The 22,681-nt window shown below is 41.1% G+C and overlaps 1 protein-coding gene across 1 annotated transcript; it reads right to left on the bottom strand.

The window, feature by feature from the left end:
• Positions 1-2,588: 2,588 nt before the first annotated feature.
• Positions 2,589-13,082, bottom strand: pax8 (paired box 8; the record flags this gene model as incomplete). Its single annotated transcript, XM_083793054.1, has 11 exons — positions 2,589-2,659; positions 4,393-4,479; positions 6,499-6,597; positions 7,054-7,284; positions 8,071-8,191; positions 9,042-9,220; positions 10,426-10,551; positions 10,698-10,774; positions 11,065-11,262; positions 11,917-12,082; positions 13,013-13,082. The coding sequence occupies 11 exons, from the start codon at positions 13,080-13,082 to the stop codon at positions 2,589-2,591; spliced, it is 1,425 nt and encodes a 474-aa protein (XP_083649180.1).
• Between the last annotated feature and the right edge of the window lie 9,599 nt (positions 13,083-22,681).

A 22,681-nucleotide genomic window follows, 5' to 3' on the forward strand; every position in this document is an offset into this window, starting at 1 on the left:
GGAAAGAAAAGCTGTGTATACTGTAAATAGAAATGTCACTATTAATCCTAATCAGGAGATGAATAGCCTATGCTGCATCAACTGCATCCCATGTATAGCCAGTGCCAGTTTATCATTGATATTGAGTAGTTCAAGTCATTTTCACAGACAATAGCCTAATATAATTTGATGTAAGACTTGTTTTATTAGGTTTGAAGGTTTCGTTGGTGGTGAATTAGGCCATGAAGCAAAGAGAACATGACTGGCTGAAAATTAATGAAAGGATCGCCAATGCCCCCACTGTGTGCCCACAAAACAAATGACACCCTCCGTTTTTCTCTGTTCACGTTTACATGTTAAAATCGCTTAATTAAATTAAAAACATATTATTGGAGATGTGTATACATGTGTGTGTGTGGGGGGTGGGGGGTGGGGGACAAAACACATGTAAGCCAAAGCTTTTAGGCTAATGGAACTCAAATAAAAGCAACTAATTAAAGTGTTTTTAGGCTCTCAATACAACCAGACATAGATTTTGATATTCTATGGCTTTCTGGTGGGCTGAGTAAGCTTATTCTGTTCCGCTCGTACCCTGCCCGTCACAGAGTGCTGAGCCTATCCATCACGCCCCGCCTGGCTGTTATGGTGCTGGCTCCAGGTGGGGCCATGGCACCGTCCAACCGTGGCCTCGTTAACGCCGTATAATAATGAGGCCGCAAAGAGAGGCAAAATAATTGCAAATAAAACTACATGATGCAGAAAATAAAAGACGAAATTAAACAGATGCGCGTGCTTTCAGGATCATTGCTTTCGTCCTCTTAAATTGCTGAGTTGCAGAAAATATTGAGCATTATAGACGTATACTTGCAGGTGACGGCTAAAATGCAGCCAAATGTATTATATGTATAATATATATGTGTTATATGTATGTTATGGTTTGTTGTGGACCCCATGACTACTACTATTTTGGGGACAGCTAATGGGGATCCAATGAAATAAATAATAATAATAAATTAATACTAATGATAATAATAATAATAGTGTTTCAACAGTACGGGACATTTACCCTCAATTTATACATTTTTGATGCAGCCATATAAAAAAGACAAATGAAAGGAATAACGTGTCATGCTTTAATTAAAATAATTCCTTAGAAATTCCATATTTACATATTTAATAATATTAACAACAGTGTCAGAAAAAATAGTCACGGATCTTACCAAACATCAGCATGACAACAAACTTCAAATTTCATCAAAGCCAAAGAAACATGTTTCAAGCATAGTTTTTCAGTAGATAAATCACCACCCCACCACACCCACCCTTCTTATTCTTGGAACCACATTGCATCACATCCCCAATAATAGTTCATTATTTACAATAGACATATTATCAAACATATACATTAGTCTTGGACGGAATTTTGAAGTTTGATTTGATTTGTGTCACACGAAACTACAGTTATCAGTTAAAAATGTTAAAGCAAAGTCCATCGCTGCCATCTGAATTCACACCATGATATAAAACAAGTATAATTATCAAGCAGACATAAATTACAAAAAACAAAAACAAAGGGATATGTGATGGTGGGACAGAACCTCTTATAAAAAGGTATTGTAAACAAAAACAGACATGGTACAATAAAACAAACACATTGCATATCACCAGTCACTTATTTCAGTTGATATCGGACCATAGTGTCGTGTTGCAGACGTGACAGAAAGGAATTCTTTGGCAAAACAGCATTGGAGCTATAATGACAACATGTACTACTGCAAGATTAATCCTTGGCCTGGAATCAGCTCCTGGGAAGAGTTCAGTTGGGAGTTGTGTAAATGTGCATGAGTCAAAGTTACCATGGGAAATGGCATCATCAATGGCAAATAGATAACTTATTAATTAGCCATGACTTAGGCGAAAAGCCTGATTTATACTTTTTCGTATGACAGTGTCATGTGCCGGAAAGAACTGATCTACAACCTCATACCGTAATAGCGCATCAGATTCGCAATGCACTGTGAGCTTGTAGATCTGCAATGTTCACTATGTGTGAAACTGGTGCACGGCAAAATATAAATCTGACTTGATGGTCCATAAGCTAGTTCCTTAGCAGTGTACAATTGACATCCATTCTCCACTTTCATGCCTTGGTCCACAGTTGGAAGTGATAGTTGCAATGATATTCATGAGTATGTACTCTTGGTCCATATCATATCAGTCTTTCAGTCCACTGGTGCTCAACGTGGAGTCTGGGGGACCACAAGGCATTCCAAATGGACCACCATGGGTCTGTAACTCTGAGAGTGCACAAATGGACCCTTACACATATACTGGAAACAAGACTCAAAATGTATACAGCATTTTTTAACAGCCTAGTGTGATGTTAACCAATCAAGAGAAATCTCAAGTATACAGCTTTTCTTCATTTCTTCATTCAAATGGACCTTACGTACAGGTCCATTTGGTTCCATCTGTTGCACTCTCAGAGTAAAATTTAAAAAACAAAACAAAAAAATCCAGTGTTAGTCCTGTAAGGCTCCATTCGTTGTCGGGACCCTGGTGGTGTGCCCCAGACCAGACATTGAGAAACAATGATTCAATCAATGCAACTAGAGGTGGTCATAAGCAGCCGTGGAGGGGGGTGCTGTACGAGAGGCTGAGCTGTAGTAATAGGGTGAACCTGTAGGGGGAGACAGAGATATGAACATCAGACATTTCTCTATCCTGCTTATGTGGCACAGTGGCAGATGGTTTTGTGCTGGAAAGTGGAAACCTGACTGACTTGGATCGTTTGTTGTACGACTGGAATCTGACTGCATGCGCTCACACTGAGACACACACACACACACACACACACACACACACACACACACACACACACACACACACACACACACACACACACACACACACACACAATTCCTAACGTTTTTACAGTAGCTCACACTATCCATTGTTAACAGAATGGTCATCAGTATGCTTTTCAAACAGTGATTTGAAAAGATTGATCAAAGTGTATGGGAGATTATTGCAGTTTACCTTTTCAATAAAAACAAACACTTTGACAATTTAGCTTGTATTTTAGTCACAGTTATGAATCTCAGTGTTTATTCATGTCCAAAAAACCCATGTCAGTATGAATCATCTGACCACAGCTTGCCAGTGTGTTCTGGTCCCTAGAATAAAGATACCACAGATAGGACAACTGTACTTTCATGGGCCCCTGACTTTCAGGCTTGAGTTACGTCAACAAGACGTGTTCCCTCCTTACGGAGGCATGCACACTTAAGCCTCTCCAATTGATCCAAAATGCCGCAGCTCGCTTGGTCTTCAACAAGCCAAAATTCTAACATGTTTCCCCCTTCTCCGCTCCCTCCATTGGCTCCCGGGCGCTGCCGAGTACAAAACACTGATGCTGGCCTTCAAAGCAACCAAAAGTATGGCACCCCCATATCTTTGTAAGTCTGATCGGACCCTACAAACATCCCGTGCTCATATCAGCCTCAGGGAGGCTGGAAGTACCTTCGCTAAAAATGCCAGGACAACGCTCCACACGTCCCAAACTCTTCTACCTTCTCACTCCAAAACTATGGAAGAACTGCAGACTCGCGTCCAATCTTCCGCCGTAGTCTGAAAACCCACCTCTTCAGACTCCATCTTACCCCGTAGCACTTTCTGTATCACTTGCCCTAGCCTCGATGACTATACAGGTAGTGATGCACCGATGTCCACATATGCTGTTATTGGTCAATATTGGTATCGGCAAATACAATTGACATTAACCGATGGCAGTAGCCTATGTTTATCTGTTGTTGATAAGCATACATTTTGGCTATTGGCTATGTTGGTGTGTTGGTTATCTGTAGTCTACCAAGCTGTAGATTCTAAACATGTATTTCTTGTATTGAAGATGTATAGTTTCCCTGGCACTAAAGGGGGAAATAAAAACAACAAAAACTAAAACATAATATCGATATCAGTAACACACACACACACACACACACGGACGGAGTGCAAAACATACTCTCTCCCCATGCCTTCGGCCTGGTGGAGACGATGAAAATTCAGATTTAGTGTCAAGCTAGTATTACCATGTTTTTTGTTCTTGCTTACTGTAATTCGCTCTGGATTAAGTGTGTCTGCTAAATGCCTAAATTGTAAATTGCGAGACTCGAACATAAGGGTTGTGTGATTTCTTTTTTTTAACGACAATGTGATTTTGTGGTTCAAGCCAGGACCCCAGGAGTCTGAGGCATTTTGGCTATGTATGACACTTAGGCTACACCTGATTTACCTACCACAGCGCAATGTGTTTTGATAGCATGTGCGACACCCCCACGCAACTAAGTAAAACTCAGGCATTAGTTGATATCACTGATGAATCTCTGTTATTTTTGGTCATACAGTACTCACCAAGTATGCTAGAGTTGGTGAACCTCCAGGCGTCACTGTAGGGAGTGTAAGGGGAATGGCTGTAGGACTGGCTGGAATAGTCTGCACCTGCACCAGAAAGAAAATACTTATTTAAAAAAAAAACTATCTCCAAGCCTTCATTATTAATCACTTAAACTTAAACCCTATCAATTTATTTGTTGCAGGGGTTGCTGGGTTGGTCACCTTTTTGACCTGAGATGCCATGATTTTATTTTCTTGAGTGTGCCATATCACATTAGTATTATGTAATTATGATGATCTATCAAAATACATATATTTCCAATAGATTTTGTTTGTCCATTATATGGTATATGGTGTAATAATCTTTGACATCCAGAGATTGTAATGATCATTAGCGATAAAACCACCAATCTCCCAGACTTCCACCCAATCTTATTCATCAGAAGAGAGAGAGAGAGAGAGAGAGAGAGAGAGAGAGAGAGATCATGTTTACATGACTCTGCATGGTGGTCTGTTTGATCTTTGAAAGACCCCTCTTGTTTAGTCCCAAAGCGATGCTTATCACTCATCGGCAAGAAACATTTTCAAGACATAAACATGAACAAAATCATATGTATGTCCATAACGGCTGGAATGCCCGAACAGTTATCTTTACCTTATTTGCCATTTTTTTCTGCGCAAGAACTGAGTGATTGCACAATCATTGCGATCTAGTGTGTGACGTAGTGTACGCTCTGAGGTGTGCTTTAAATTAAATAGGCTGCATGAATAGGAGGAAGTTCAAGTACTATTATATGTGCAGGAGGTTATTTGCATGCAGATGCGAGGAGACTTAAAAGACGTTTTTATTTTTAAAGAAACTTTTTGGCCTATTTTTACAAAATGTTCGCCTATTATAAAATGGCAAGAATAGGGACGCTTCTGAGACAATGCCATTGTCCAAGACTCCAAGAGCTCTTTAGCGTTCCTTCGTTTGTTTGTCTGTACGCCAGCATCTGCTCAGTTTAAGCTCATAACTCAGTGACAGTTAGAGCAGCCTGTAAACCATTAATCTACGGTGCAGGTGGATGGCTGGGGGTGAAATCCCTCGGCCCAATGGTGCGTGTATGTGGCTAGCCGCCATGTCCTCTGTTCAGCACTTAGCTCCTCCTATAATCCGCCTTTCACTCCTTCAAAATGTCTTCCAACTCTCCTTTCCTCTCCATGCCACACTTCCTGTATTAGTTTTTCATGCTCAATCTTTATTTCTTCTCCTTTTTATATATATTCCGATATCTAATTGGTAATTATGTTGGCTGGATTGAATCCATGGGCTCTGCCTGCCTGACTCCCTCCTTCCTGTGAGTAATTGTGTATGAACGCTTCCTCATGGCGAGACCACCAGAAAAATAATAAATCAGACCCTCTCATTTCGCGCTTCGAAGGACAGACTTCATATAAAAACGGCACACCGCACCCTACATACACAGGCATAGTCGCACAGGCACACATGTAAATGCACACAGGTGCACGCATGGGGCACATATATACACACCAAACTCTCTTAATACCTAGCCCCCTGTGCCACCCTTAACGTCCCCCCCTCCCCCAAACCAATACCCATACCATGCCCCCACCTCCTTCTCATGGGCCCCCCGGTTCCCATGGCAATGTGTGGTCAGAGGGCTCTGCGTGGGGGTGCAGGCAGCTAGGCGGAACCCTCAGCCTGTTCCCTATACCCCCTGGGCCCAGAAGCACGCACACACACACACACACACACACACACACACACACACACACACACACACACACACACACACACACACACGTTTCGCCAGCATAGCCAGGCAACTCATTAACCCACTCAGTCTCCCTGTTAATCTGCAAGCCTCCCTCCCAGCCACTCTCCTTCTCTCTTTCGATTTCTTACTCGCTTCATCCCTTTACATTCTTCCTCGTTGTATTGTATACAGCTCTTTTATTTTAGGATCAGTCACAGACTCACAACACATTGTTCTATGTATTGCATGTCTGTGCATTATTAGAAGTTGTCAGTTGTCCACATGGAGTACTCAATTTCACATTTCCTCTTCTTCTTCTGTTTGTGTAAGCATCTATACTTGTGCTTGTGTCAGTGTATTGTACCTGCTACCATGCCAGTGATTGCAGAGGAGGTATAACCAGGCTGGCCAGAGGGGATGTGAGGTGGGTAGCCTGGCAGAGTGGAGCTCACCATGTCACGACCTAAAAACACACACACCTTCAACTTTGATATTTGCCAGTGATGAAGTCATTGTCTGATTTTAAGTCCTCAAAATGACTTAAAAACGATTGTTGAATGTCAACATTGTTGACATTCAACAATTATTTTTTCTCTGGTCCCCCACTTAAACCTTACCCTATATGTTTCATTTTATACGACTAATAACGACAATAGCTGATCTACAAAGCCCACAATTTCAACTCATTGAAAGTGAATGGAGGTGAAAATGTTTGAAATACGTATACCTGCCATGCCCAATATAGGGAAGCCAGGTTGAAATTGGCTAACATAAGCTTTCAGAAATTCCCTTAAAAACGAATGCATACATTGGTGATTATGTGGACTATAATGTTTTATGAAAGTGAATGGAGGGTGAATTACCATTAACAATAGCATATTTAAAATAAGTAAATGAATGAAATGGGTGTCTCTATTACCTGCAATGAATGACTGGCTGCTGAACTGGCCATACACAGGTGCATGATGGGAGAATGAGTTGAAGGCATGGGGGAAATGGTTGGAGCCGTTGCAGGTGCTACTGACAGAGACAGGACTCTGTAATGCCTGCAACTCCGCAAAGGCCAAGTTGGAGGCAGCCATGTTTGGGGAGGGGCTTGTGCTGGTCACTTCCGGAGACATTTCCTGTTTCAGACAAAGTGGTAGGTGGTCTGGGGATGGCACAGGCAGTGGGTGGAATGGAAAAGAAATGGGATAACTGATATGAATGAATGTAACTATACAAACACAATGACCTGAGACTGATTGAAATTAATCAAACAAAAATGAAGGGTTGTTCTATAATGGTTATAGATTTGTTTCAGTGTGCTTTGAAAATTGAACAAGAGGTTGAGGATAGACTAGACATGATGTACGTCTTCCACGTCTGTTAAAACTGTTTGGATGCTGCTGTGGGCATCTTGTGATAATAAGGCTAATCAATACTTAATACAACGCAAGAGCATGCAGAACAAGCTGATGAAGCCTATATGCAGCGTGTTGAACCTCAGTTTTCTGATAGTTGCCTTGAAACCACTAACATTGATGTCTGGCTTAAAACAACAGTTACATAATGTTCATCATGTCAGTGTCCTGTCGCTGTTACAAAAATATGCAGACGTTGCTGATGAAACGACTCTGCACATTGGACTTGGCCTTATAGTTCTATTCCCGGTGGGGTCAAAAGGTAGCATTTAGCATTAACCAACACTATCGCCCCTGTGTAGAGGGCCAAGTAAGTGTTTTATTGCAGCATGTCTGTCTGACTGTCCACTGTCTTTCTGTCCATCCATCCTACCACGCATCGACCTACTGACTATTTTTGGGTGAAAGTTTGGCGAAAATAGCTGATCGATAAGCTTTTTATTTTTGGCAAAGTGATTTGAAAAATGGACTGGGCCTAGTGTAGACGCCCGGGGGGGGGGCCGTTAATGAAGTGTCATGATTTAAGTGCTTACCAGCCACCATGGCGTAGCCCTGGTGTGCCGAGAGATTCCGACCAATGGCTGAGTTTGATGCTGACAGGCCAGTCTTGGTCTCTTCTAGGTTGCCGTTGATGAGGGACAGAGGGTACAAAGTCTGGGGATGATGCAAAGGGATTAGCTATTTGTAGATCAAGTGTCCGTGTGTGCGTGTGTGCGTGTGCATGCGTGCATGTGTGTGCGTGCATATACTGTATACATTCTAGAACAAGAAAACACTAATAAAGAACTGTACCCATTAACAAGCATATCATTCTCTGAGCTATGCTTTGTCTGATTGAAGCAAAAGTTGACAAGAGGGCCAACTCTGATACTGCAAGTTTGGCCCACACCCAGAAGAAAGTTCATGGCTCGAAATGGGCTTTCTCATGGATATAGTTTGTGACCTAGGACGGTAAGGACGCATAGAGGATGCTAATGCACAGGCTCTGTTCAGATGGGTTGTTGGACCACACTGAACGTCGGAATGTGGCGCTAGAAGGGTGACCAGTGCGTTGAGCCAGTATCACTACGGGGTCCAGTCCCGACCGAGTGTCAGTATTTGATGTGTTGCAGTACTATACATCGACACCAAGCTAGACGGGAACGCCCACAAATGTCACATCCGGTTTTAGCCCGGAGTAAGAATTTTCTATGGCTGCCAATGCAACTTGGTCCAATCCTTAATCACATACGGACAAACATCTATGCCGATAATATCTAACTTGCGGAGGTACAGTGGCGTGCCTTGTCCACAGGCAACAGATCTTTCAACGTATGGCATTGCAAATACGTTTGATAATCGCTACTCTGCGCAATATTGTTTTGGAAATGCAGCAAATTGCATTGCAGTGAACAAGAGCAAATCACAACTTCCCCCGGGGGTGGGCGGAGTCACAGCTTGACGCTCTGAATACGCGCTGTGGAGTCAGTGTATACTCGTTCACTGGGCTGAGTACTGGTCTTACTTGTTCGGTCTTGCTACTGGAGGAGGCTGAGCTGAAAGACTCTGGGGGATAGTGATGACGGTCAAAGCCACAGTCCAGGCGCTGGGGGGCAGAGGGGAAGTGATCCACTCTCAGCTGCTTCCGTGGTACGCCTCCGCTGCCCTGGGAGTCAACGCTGTGTCGACAACTCTCCTGATCACCTGGGAAGAGAAGGGGAGTTCCGGGACAAGAAGGGACGTGGAAAGAAAGGAATAGAGTCCGAATTAAAGAGTGACATGGTTTATCACAAGAAGATTAGATTGAAATTGCAAGTAATTAGACAAAAACCACATGTAGTATAGGCTAGGAGTTTGTACGCGAAACTCGCCGCTGACAGCATGCGCTGTACATGTGTGTGCATTCGATATACCTGGGAGAGAACATCATGTGGGGAAATTGCAATATTGCCTATATTTGGAAACAACCCATGTGTAAAACCCATCTAGAATAGCAACATTGTAATTAATCAGCATTATTTAGCCTTGTCTCTGTTTTCTTTAAACCGAAGTGTGTGCAAGATCGCTTCACTTCGTAGTACTGGAGGCCAATTCCCCTAGACCTCTGCCTTTCAATGTGGGATCTGGTGAACCCCCAGGGGTCCTTTAGGGGGTTTCAGTTGGTCCCCAACTAAATGGATGCTAATTAGGAACCAAATGGGACCAAAGTGGTCTGTAACTCTGAGAGTATATACAAATGGAACCATATGGACACTTACAGGTGAATTTGAGCTGGGGAATCCCAAAGGGACTGAGGGCTCATTTTACATTGCAGATGTACAGGTCACAGAGATAAAAAAATATATATATAGAATCAAATGGCAGTCCGTGACCTAATGCATATTAAACTTGCGGGTCGTTGAAATGAAAGAGCTAGGAATAATAGCTGCCCTAGACCAGTGGTTCTCAAACTTTCATGAGTGTATGCATTGGGTCTAGTGTGTGTCCATTTGGTTCCATGTGTACACTCTCAGAGTAAGAACTGTAAGGGTCCGTTTGGTACCCACTCAAGGAACCCTGAGGGTTCTCGGACCCCATTTTGGGAACCACTGTCCTAAACCATAAATGGTGCATTTATATAGCGCCTTTATCCAAGGCACTTTACATAGATTGTGCATTACCCATTCACACACCGATTGCGGCGGAAGCCATGCAAGGTACCAAACAGCACATCGGGAGCAATTTGGGATTCAGTGTCTTGCCCAAGGACACTTCGACATGTAGACAGGAGGAGCTGGGATTCGAACCGCCGACCCATGGATCATTGGACGACCTGCTCTACCTCTTGAGCCACAGTCACCCCAAACCATAAAAGCTAAGAGTCACTGTGTGTGTCTGTAATGATTCATTCAGTGTTAATCTATACTTACTATCATCAAGGCTCCTCTTGCCATCAGCGTTGGCCTGTGGGATACCCAGCAGCCCACTAATGGAGTAAGTAGAGCCTAATGAGTCCGACTGTGGTGACTCGGGAGGGGTCACTGCTGAACTGGGGACTTAAGAGGGGCAAAGAGACATACAGAAAAGAGAGGGTAAATATCACCATTATTAATACGAATAATATCAATAATATATATTGTAGGCATTAGTGCTCATGCCTAATCCTGTGAAATATTAATTAAACTTGATCTGTGAGACTTACTGAGCGTGTGTCCTGGACTTAGGCCTTTGCTGTCCATCGGTAAATTGAATGGCTGCTGGACCTTCGTTCGAATTATTCTGGATCCAAATAAAATAATCAAAGTGTAATGTTCAGTATAGGGACACACACGTGATTATTATTGTATTCACTCAACCTACATTATCACATTATGCCTACTTTTGTCCCATATTTTAGAAGATTACAATCTCACTTTGAACTCCAATGTTAGTGCCACACAGTAAAGTCCTTCAGTGTTAATCTATCAATTTATAATTATTTCTGAGTGTACACGAACATAACACTGAGGAGTTTACTGTGCTGCATCTGAAGGATTCTATTGTGCATCGGGTGGGTTTATCTTTGTCACCTGTTGATGGAGCTGACACTCGGTACAGTGTCACTGTCACAGACTCCTTCCGCCAGCAATCGATCCCTGATCTCCCAGGCGAACATGGTGGGGTTCTGCCTCTTGTACTCTGCTATCTTGTCCACCACCTTTGGAGTGGCCACCTTGGGCTTGGAGCCCCCGATCACACCAGGCTTGATGCTGCCAGTCTCATAGTACCTGTGGGGACGAGTGCAAGGTAGGAAAGGGTTCAGTGAGTTTGCCAACAAATTAAAAGATTGCCATTGTACATCTCTGCAAACCACCAACATTGAATATCGACATTTCAATGCATGCAGGAATGCTGTCAGAAAGTGGACTTTAGCCCCATGAGGCATGCCAGGACGAGCGAGTACCCATGTCGAGCGATTGCCTATATTGAGCGGTGTAATAACGACTCTCTGCCCTTCGATTGGAGTTGCGCATATACTGACAAGATGGAACTATAATAATGTACTTCAATTTGAACACAGTGCTCGACTTAGAAATATAGGATTGTCTCGACATGGGGCCGCAAGTCTCAGCTTCCCATGTTGCTGAAACACGGCTCAGCGTTGTTGCATACATGCCGGCGTATATTGTCATGTCCTCGCCAGACGTCTGACACATGGTCTGACGCATTGGTCAAATCCCTGCATTGGTTCAACATAAGCGAGGGAGAGTGCCTGCTGTCCTAATTGTTCCCTTCAGTGTACAAAGAATGTATCCACTGAATATCATAAAATATGGGTATACATTTCAACTCCTGCGGGTTAAATTAACACTGAGAATTGTGCTGCGTATGACTGAGTTATAGTCATACACAGCTGAGTTAAAGGTGCGTGCTGTCCTTACCGTCCCAGAATCTTGCTGACACAGCCGTGACTGACTCGGAGCTGACGAGAGATGTCACAGGGCCGAACGCCCTGGTGGGCCATGTCCACGATGCGCTGCCGGATCACCTCCGGAAGTGGTCGTCCATTCACAAACATTCCACCTAGTTGGTTAAGACCCCCATGACCTGGGGGAGATAGGGGGATGAACACACATAAATGTCATGGAACCTGAGCCCCTGCCCCTGCATCTACCACGCACACACACGCATCCGCACACACAAACACACACACACACACACGCACATGCACACACACGTGCATGTGCATGTTGGCAGTTGTAGCATGCACACACAGAACCCTCACAGATGTGCATGCACGCATACAAACGCATATGCAACATTCACACACCCCCACACTCTGCACGTGTGCAGAGTGCACTCAGCGTGCATGCGAGCACGCACGAGCGCACACACACACACACACACGCACACACACACACACACACACACACACTTAAACGGTTTATTATCTATGTGATAAATATAACTTTTGCTTACTGATTAACAGTTGATGATGTAGCACTGATAGGACAAAATAAATTGAAATTAATAGTGACGCTACAAAGTAACTATAAGTCATTGAGGCATATGAAACATTTTGTTACAAGAAAGTTTGCCTATAAAGTATATGCCTACAAATAATAGTTTTAATCTTCCACAAGAATCTGATTCTGCATTGTTTACCTCCAGTAAAGAAAAGATTCACAACCTATAATTATGTCCTTAAATTGAATTACTGTAACTTTGTATACCCTATACTTACTGATACCATGTATGCTCCTATGAATTAAATGAATTTTACAACAAGAAACTGTAAGAAAATGATAACATTAAATAGAATTACCTCGAGACATATAGGCAAAGGCTAAAAGTAACATTAATAACTTTAAAGTTGATATCCAATCTCAACGGGCAGTAAAAAAAATAATGTTTTTCATATAAATCGTGTTATTTTTATCCACTCATAGTTACATGGTGGTTACATTCAGAGTTAAGGTGTCATACTGTGTAAGTATTTTTCTTTGTTTAAAACAGATAAAAGTATAGGCAACTGACCAAATAAGTGGGATCTAGCTAGAATTTTGACAGCCTTTGGTGTAGACAGGTCAGAGCAACTCCTCCACATCCTTGGATGGATGCCCCCCCTCAGTCCTGGGACTGTCCTATTGAACACAGAGGGTTTCCTCGCATGAGAGTTCATCATTGTTTGTCTGGGTCCAAACTTTAAAATGCGGTTGATAATTACGCTTTAGCGTTTGAATGGTCAGTGGCTGCATGAAACAGAACATATGTGTAGCTTAGTCCTTCCTTGGCTATATATACTGTTCATTTGAGCACAACAAGGAAAAGGATGCAGATAAAGTCACATTTATTCCGTTAGGCGAAATAGATAGGCGTATTACTAAATCCGCCTGTTGGATCATCTATAATTAGGTGTATCGTTTTCATTCTATATATGTGTTTGGTAAAAGGTGTATCCTCCCTGTGAGAATCTCTATAGCAGGGCTTCGAAATACATGAGTTGCATTTAGCCAATTTTGGTTGAAAACTGGTTGCATTCTATGACATCTTTTTTTAGTATGGCATTTTTTCATATCATGTCAGGGACCAGCCATAGATCTGTCAAAGCCTATATATAACACGTGTAAATTCGACTTTTCCATGTAAACATATTGCAGCCAAGTAGCCAGGCTGCCAGGCTACAGTTGCATGGACCGGTTTTGTCATTGGCCGCCTGTACCTTTTCTGACTATGGAGTATGGACTGCATCAGTGACTCTAAGAAGAATACCATTGCTTTTAATTTAACCTTTTGAGTCCCTCGCTTCCCCTCGCTCCTTTCTTTAGCCCTTATTTCCCAGCTTTCATTTCCACATCAAACGGCTTGCGGTCCGAGCCGGGCCAGGCTGGGAGGGGAGCGCTATTAACGGTGCTAGCGGAGTGTGTCAAAAAATCTCCCCGCCAAGCTTCATCAACCTGCAGGATATTAAAGTGGAGTAATGCCCAGGGGAACAGAACGCACGCACACGTGCACTGTGTAGGCTATAGTACGCGCGCGCGTAAAAAAAACAGCTCACAACAGCGCAAACACGCACGCGCGCGACAGACAGACAGGGAGGGAGGGGGATAGATAAAGAGAATAAAAAACAACCAGACTAATTGTTTTCTAGTCTGCTTGTTCATTCATAAAACCTGATAAAATGGGGGACGCGCTTCCTAATTCGTTAAAATAATCTAGGCCTGCATGTCCCGAATTAGCCTATACTGTGCTGTTGAGTGGTTATTTCTTAAAATTAAAACGAATACATAAATAAAACCTAGGCCTTTCCCTTCAACTCAGTCAAAATGTGCTATAGCCTGTTTCATTACAACACACCTGCAAGACATTCTAAAATGTTTGGCGTGTTGATGCCATGTGGCGTGGGCAGCCTGCATGTCTTAGGCCTACTCTTATGGCATTATTTACTCACAATAGACTAGTATATCCTATATATACGTGTAGCTGAAAAAACAACAACAATTTATTTTATCTTCTCTGAAGTGTAGACCTATAGTCTATAGCCGATACAATCCTTAATTGTTGCTTTTCTTTCGGTAAATGTGCATGCTCAGCTATATAAAGCTATATATAACCTATATAAGCATCCTATAGCACACTCAGAGAAAATGACGAGGCTGGGGCGTCGTGCGTGGTGGAGTCATAATTTATGCCGACGGTATGAAACATAAACAAGCCCCCCATGCACCACCACCATGCACTCCATCACTGGTGCAATTGAAGCGCTAATGACCACTGATGACCCCAACGTTTATCTGACATCATGTCAAGGCAATTAACTTCAAAGCCTTTATACACAAACGGTGAAACTGACATGTTATTTTGTTGCAAAAGTGCACATTTGAAATTCAACGAGGCCACGCTATACTGAAATATATCTATTGTTTTATTCAAGTTGTAGGTCTAAGAGATGGTGTTTATAATTTATACATTTAGGCAAATATTTTCGTTTTCGTGGAATACCCACGAGTCGGTGCATATAAGGCTATATATCAACATTTAATCGACATTTTTATATGAATTGATTGCATAGGGCCAAATAGAAACAAGACCGCAAGGACTTTTGTGCTTTTGAATAAGTGTTTGACTCTGTTGCTGTTTTACATTTATGTCTAATAAACTATTCAATCAAGGCAATTTGTCCCTCGAGCTAATGTGCACGGTCGTGGTAAATTAAATGTTGAATGGACTGCCTGCATATTAAAATATTGTTTTAACGGGCGCTTTCCGGGTTAGTTGTATTAATGCTAAATAGTGTACAGTATATGCTATAGCTCAATGAAAACGTATATGGATTATTACAGACAACGCCTTGCTTGTTGACTATAAAGTTGGCAATTTAAAAAAGGAATCGATGATTTTAAAAACCATGCACGATTGCACGTTATTGGCTCACGACGACACGATATCCCATATCCGATTTCAACGATTATAGCCTGACTGAATTGAGTCCGCTGTCCGCGCTATGTTTCAACTTTTCACAGGCGAGAGAGAGAAGAGTATAGAGGCTGAGGCTACATGATCAGTTATTGTTTACTTACCTCGTCCCGTTATGGACATATCCCTGAGGCTCCTTGGTCTCCTGGCCAAATGTAATGCTGTCCAAGTTTGTCCAACTTAACAAGGAGTTTTTAGTCCACGTGTTGCCTTTTCTGGCATGAGTGTATTCCCGAGAGCACCACCACTTCAAATTACTGCAAAAGTATATATTGTTGTTATTGTTAATTGAGGTATTGCGATAGATCGATCTGATAAATTGATAGCCTATATATGCTTTGCGTTTGATACTGTATTGTGTGATGGTAGGATGCCATACATTAATTTAATAAGATTAATAACATGTCTGTCTCATAGGCAATTAGATATGTCATATATGTCATATATATTAACCAGTTAAAGGCTACACGTGCACGTTGATAGTCTATCTCAACCTGGAATTTTAGATAGCATGTTTGTCTGGTCAGTATAGAATCTTTGTTTCATCTTGGACTGGACAATAAATATCCTATATTTCACTTTATTTAGTATTTGGATTCGTATAGTTTCTATGCCATTTACTGGTGTTAGTGGGAGAGAGAGAGAGAGAGAGAGAGAGAGAGAGAGAGGGGAGCATTTGGTCCTATCTGTATTTGTTACATGATTATGGAGGTGCTCATTACTTTACAAAGATCATCAGTTATCAGCATGCATATACAGTCAGTCAACTCATTGACAAAACTGCACTTGTTTGTAAACTGTGCTCAAGATATATATTTTTTGTTTTTAAAGTCCATGCATGGAGTCCATGGACTTTAAAAACTAAAAAAACTATAGGTTATACAAGTTAAAACTTTAAATAAAATCATGATTATTAATAATAATTAGCACCATCATTTAAGCGTCGTTCTCAGAATAAAGAAATCAAGTTTGACTGCACACGTGTGCAAAGATTTGCTGAATTTGCAAGATTATATATTAAACATGTTTTTTTGGCGTCACTGTCTGTCATATAGCTTGATTAAGTCCATATACCAAGACCATGCAGGGCCTTTTAAAGAGAAAGGGAAGACCAACCCCCACAAACAAGCTGCTATATATTCTATCATGCAAGTATTTTTCAGACCAAAAGGAGGACATTACTCCTGAATATATAGGCATATGATTTATGAACCACACACACACACACACACACACACACACACACACACACACACACACATCACCTATCAATTAACCCCTTCATTTCTGGGGTTGTTGATTCTGTTGATTTCGTTAAATGATCAGCAAATTGATTGAAATATGAAAACAACCACAATTTGAAGCCATTATACAGTGCTTAAAGCACTATAGTATTGCCTTATATCCAGTGCTATTGTTAACAATAAGGCCTTTTGGCTATACTCATGGAGGCTGCCCTCAACTCAACTTTTACTGTTGAGATGTAGGAAAATGTACCTATAATATCTCAGATTCCATATATTGTTAAATATTCAAACAATTTTCTAAATATTCAATAATTATAGTTATGGCAAGCAAATCTTCTCACATTTAGACATAATGAAGTTCAACATCACAAGTGTAACTGCATTCATGCATCCGTTTTTAAGTCCATCATGGAGATCAAGTTTAAACTTGACAGAAGTGCAACTCTGTTACTCTGCATCAGTTTACACATTTTAAATTATGCTTGTGACATCATTGTTTAAAGAATCATAGGCTACCTTTAGAGATAATGAAATAAAAAGTCAGAATCTGAATAATCGCTGTATATATAACCTATTGCAATTTATCAATGTTTCTAGGCTATAGGCCTACATTAATATGCCTGGGCTTATGGGACTCTAATAATAATAATAATTTAGAACTCGTAAATGGGTAGATCTGGATTACCACAACAATGTTTAAGAAAGAAGGTATATGGAAGTATAGGTCCGCTAGTTAAGATAATATAGGCTATAGTACTAACTGTACAACCCACAATAGCCTATAGGCCTACTCTGACATTTCACACGCAACTAAACAGCTCAAATGAAATTCTATAATCAATGCAAGAGTTACCGGAAGCAACTTTCACCTGATGACCTACTAATTATACCGTCCTTTTTGGCTTTGTTGTTATACAGTTATAGCTTCATGAAATGTAAAGCTGCCCCTCAATGATGCAGACTTGTTAGCGTCTATGCATATACCGAATACGATTTGTTTTCATTCTCGCTGTTATTTCAAGTGAGCATGTGATATTAAATGATTATGGCGTCTATATTGGACACAGGCACGTTTCCTGCGCGGATAAATAAGCCTACTGATGTTATTAAATTAAATGTTTGCCTTTGCTTCTCAATATATTTTGACATCCCCGAGCCTCTTTCGGAATAGGAACATAAAGAAAAATCGGATTCTAAAGACAATTGTCACTCTCAAGTTAGTCTCTCTCAACTAAATGCCACGTGTTTAATTTTAATATTAGGCTACTCGTCATATGTAGACAAACAATCCCAAGAAAACTTTTATATGACGTTTATACATAGAATTTTAGTTTGGACCGAAATTCACTTTTCCCTCAGCAAAAGAATAAGGTGAATCATTGTTGTGAAAACAACTTAACTCAGTCTGATTATATTTATAGGTAATATTCCATTTATGGTCTGCCACCTTTCAAAGCAAATCAATTTGCATTGACCAACGTATTATGGCGTATTGTTTCATATACGTGTCATGTGCAAAATGACCTTCGATTTTAGGATTAGCCCATGCACTCTATTTGCTGTCCGATTTTTCGAAATCAATCTACATTGAGTGTGCTCCTGCAATTTCGCTCGCAATGCATGAACCTGTTCCCCGTTTAGTTTCTAACTCGGTCTCGTACACATGCATTTCGTACAACACACACGACACACAAAAAATACAACATATATTGCTATTACATATTGGGCATAACATTTACCTTTGCTGTGAAGCTGAATTTCCGAAGCAGGTATTATCCAAATAGAATGAAGTTGGGGACGATATAATCGCCTGCAGGATGCAGTGGATGGATTGCCGTGCAGGTCCAAGACGATCGAGGTGTTTTCAACACAAGCTAAAGAATAGACGGAGTCAGTCTATAGGAGCCGCTGCCAATACCCTGCGAGGTTTTATTGAACTGAAGCACAGGCTGGAGAGACCGGAGGGCGGCGATTGGACGAGGGCTTGGAGGAGGGCGCAGGGAAACGCAGGGATGAGGTGTGTCTTTCCGAAAAGAGGGCGTCACCTGTCCCCAAAAAGCCACATGGTTGACTGATTCTGTGTTTTGATGGCATTCCACCCACACTGACTGGGCGAAACCCGCCGCGACGTTTACGGAAACACTCGTCAAAGAGACGGCTTGTTTTCGTTCACCCCCAGCGACAGCTCCACTTTGATTAGATTGTGTACAAGTTGTGTGACACTATTTCCGAGGGTCTGTGGATTCAGGTTCATTTGGAGTGCACCGTTTTCACACGCAATTTGTTACGTGATTTGCTGCAATCCGTCAGTATAGTCTATTAGCTGACAGGTAGCTATAGGCAGGGACTGACCCCCTTAGTTTGAATTGAAAGACGAGCAATTTTCATAAGAAAGTTTATTAGAATGACATTTTAACCATGTGACACTTATTTTTATGAAAGCACAAAAAAGATGAACACGATCGACGACCACGAGTCACACGACACTGATATACAGCACGAGACTGCAGCCTATATAACCCAAATAAGTGAAAACGCAATTTATACTTTTACGCGCAAGTGTATTTTATCATTAAAATATTATGGGGCCCATCAGTTGTTTCGTTTCAATTATGATATTCATATAATGCTGACCCGCTATGACACAAAGCTATAATAATCAATCTCTCCTGTTTATTCTCCTATAAAAAGGCTTTGTTTCACGGGGGGGGGGGGGGGGGGGGGCAAATTGGACTGCATGTCTTCTGCTGACATAATGCTTTTATCCTATGCAGGTCAGACAGTCACTGTTGTTCAATGTCTATTGAACCCTGCATGGAAACGCTAAAGCCAGGGTTCAATATACGTATGACACGTATATGTAATAGAAGAGGGTGTATAACTTTTACAATTAGCTTTCCCACAAGTTTCGTATTTATCCATTATCATTTGCCTATATATATATTCGTCGTTAAAAAACAAACGGGTCAGGATACTTTCCCGTAAATTGCTTTTAATTATTTATTTAAAGATTCTATCTATATTTTTGTCCCCTTTTATTAAAGTGAAAGAAAGCCATCGCGTTAATTTGGATCAAGTGATGCGTTTTATTTTTCTGGTCATGGTATAAACAAAGCAAAAAATAAAACCCAACAGTAACAATTAACCCAATAGTGAGTGTATATGAATCCATTATAACACAATATTTCTAACTCGTGAACAGAATTAATCTAAATTCTTCCAATGTATGCATGGGCCTATCAGCGTTAAAATGATGAGCCTGATCAAATGCATAATTAATAACATACCCTATACAATCACTGGAATAGCGAAAGGAAGGCAAAGACATGCCCAACATGCATAGCTTATGCATGCTGCTTATCTTTGAGCTGTTTTGATGTTGTCAAAGACATTTGTGCGTATATTCATACATTTCCAGGACAGAGTTTTGCCCTTTTAAATGTAAAAAAAAAAAAAAATGACCACCCTGTGAAATCCAACAGGTTGTCAGTGTGACACGTCCCCTCGAGTTCTGACAGTGTTGATAAAGCGTGTAAAACAAACAACCATTAAAGTTAAATTGGTTCATTTGTCATAAATTGGTTCATCCAACCATTTATGACATGGGGGGGCTCTTATGATGTGGCATCAACCTATTTTGACTTAATTTGACAAGAGACATAGCCTTCATGTTTGTCTGACTTTAACTTACAGGTCAGTATATGGCGACAGGTTTGAATTGTATTATACCAAAATAGATTCAGTGGTTGTAGCTAGGATCCCTTTACAAAGAGAAAACCATCCTATGAATCTCTATGAGCTATATGATCACACCGTTAAAGTAAACTTTCTTATCTCGATGTCCTTCATTCTTCATCTTTTACCAACACAAGCTATACTACATTACAATCTAAATAAGAGCTGCACTACATCAGTGCGCTTACTGTGCTTATACCGTGCTACGGGACAATGGGGCACGTGTTTTCAAATACATAATCTATCAAAAGACTAAGGGAATCCTAACCTTATAGATGGAAGCATGACATTTGCCCGATGGCGGGGGACAGAGAGACAAGAGAGGTTGTCAAGAGTTTAACAAGGGATTAAAACTCCCTGCAGATTGCTATCTATCATCACAATAACAATGTGACATATAAGTGTTAAATTACGGGTCTTGTTGCCAAGGGGCAATGTTCATATATCGCTCAAGAGGTTATACAATATCCACACGTATACGCCATAATTTATATAGCCATACCTGTTGAAACTTGTCCGTTTCTCAATAATTTTGACCTTCATGACAAGTGCTGCTAACGACTTCACTTCACTAAACCATCCGATAATACGATACTATTAGTATTTGACTACTGATGAGGATTTTTTATTTTATTTTATTTTTTACAATTTTTCAGTTTGAAAACTTGTGATAATGACCTCATTAAGCTATTACACATTTCTGTCACGACACGCGACATGCAGGCCCATGAGATTGTGGACTAATTGTGGGCACACCCTGGATCTGTCAAGGTTATTGTAGCTACTATAGCGTGCACGTCGATCCAACAACTTCTGGTGTATTTTTCTTCATCCTCATCAACTGATTCAGCCGCAAGGTAAAAAAACCCAACCCATTTAGCTTTCTATATGATTTGCGTCACTTAATTTGCGTGCATTGATCAGAGGGTTATCATGAAAACTAAATGCCGACTCCAATCACAATGACATATCCTTAACCCTTACATTTACAAGCCAAATTACGCACACAAAGTTAAGGGATAATTAGGCTAATTAAAAATAAAATAAACTAACAAAAACAACATCCTTATTATAAAGTAAGCATGAGGCCTATATGTCTATCAGCAATTTTTCTCATTTTATAAGATTATATTTTAAACACTAAACAGTTAAGAAAGTTTACTTTCAAAATATGTTTATTGGGCCCATCAAAGAAAGAAACAGCCATAGCCTATACAGCACTCACATATAACGCAACAATAGCTCACATTAATAGATGAATGGATACATAATTTCAAAGTGAAGTTGAAACAACGTGATTGAACTATTGAAGCAGATCTCCATTTTCGCTGTCTTGGTGTTTGTGTTGTTTTGGTTCTTCGTCGGTGTGTCTTGTCTTGTTGACGGTTCATCAGATCCCCAGGCCAGTGGTGACGCGACAGGTGCCACGACGAGGCCAGGTTAAAAGGTCAGACAAACAAACAGCTTCCAACAATTATATTACATTGAAATCATCTGATCACTTCAAATTGTCACAGCACAGGTAGGCTAATCTAATGGTAATGTGAGGCCTATTAGCCTTGAAGAGCAGCGATGTGCTCTTTGCCAGCATCACCTCGTCGATAAAACAGCGAATATAGGCCCAACACTGCGCAGGGCCGGAAAAAATACACACCCGCGGCTGTTTCATACTGGGCCTGAAACACAACAGTTAACACGTTTGTTACTCGTTAGGGATTAGATTAATTTAGTTTCATTTGAGGACAGGTTATCCCAGAGCCCATATACATTTTCGTGCACATGCACACACGCATGCATGCATGATGCTTGGGTGCATAGTTCTATTTTCTGCATGGATGATGGATCATATCACGGACTATATACTATTTTTTTTCTTGCGTCAGTATTCTCACTCCTGCAGAGGTGTGTGTGTTGCAGGGAAAGTGTGGCTCGGTGTGTGATTCACTGATTATACCTACTCGCTGTGCGTGTTCCTTCCCAGAGTGATGCATCGCCTCTCCTCTCTCGCTCCACGTGGCCCCTCTTGTCGCTCCACACGCCCAATAAGATGAATGGGCACGCGAGGAAAAGCCCACTTAATGACAACTTTTATAAATCTACCCGCACGCTTGTCTCTTTGTGGTCAGCGATTCGAAATGAGACAGATAATTAGGCCATAATGGCTTGAGAAAACACCTCAGTATTGATGATTCCATTAGTCCATGCACTTCTCTTTTCACAACGCCAATCATTCTTTTGAAATAATGCA

This window comes from Protomyctophum parallelum (assembly GCF_964188405.1).
Source record: "Protomyctophum parallelum genome assembly, chromosome: 21".
NCBI lineage: Eukaryota > Metazoa > Chordata > Actinopteri > Myctophiformes > Myctophidae > Protomyctophum > Protomyctophum parallelum.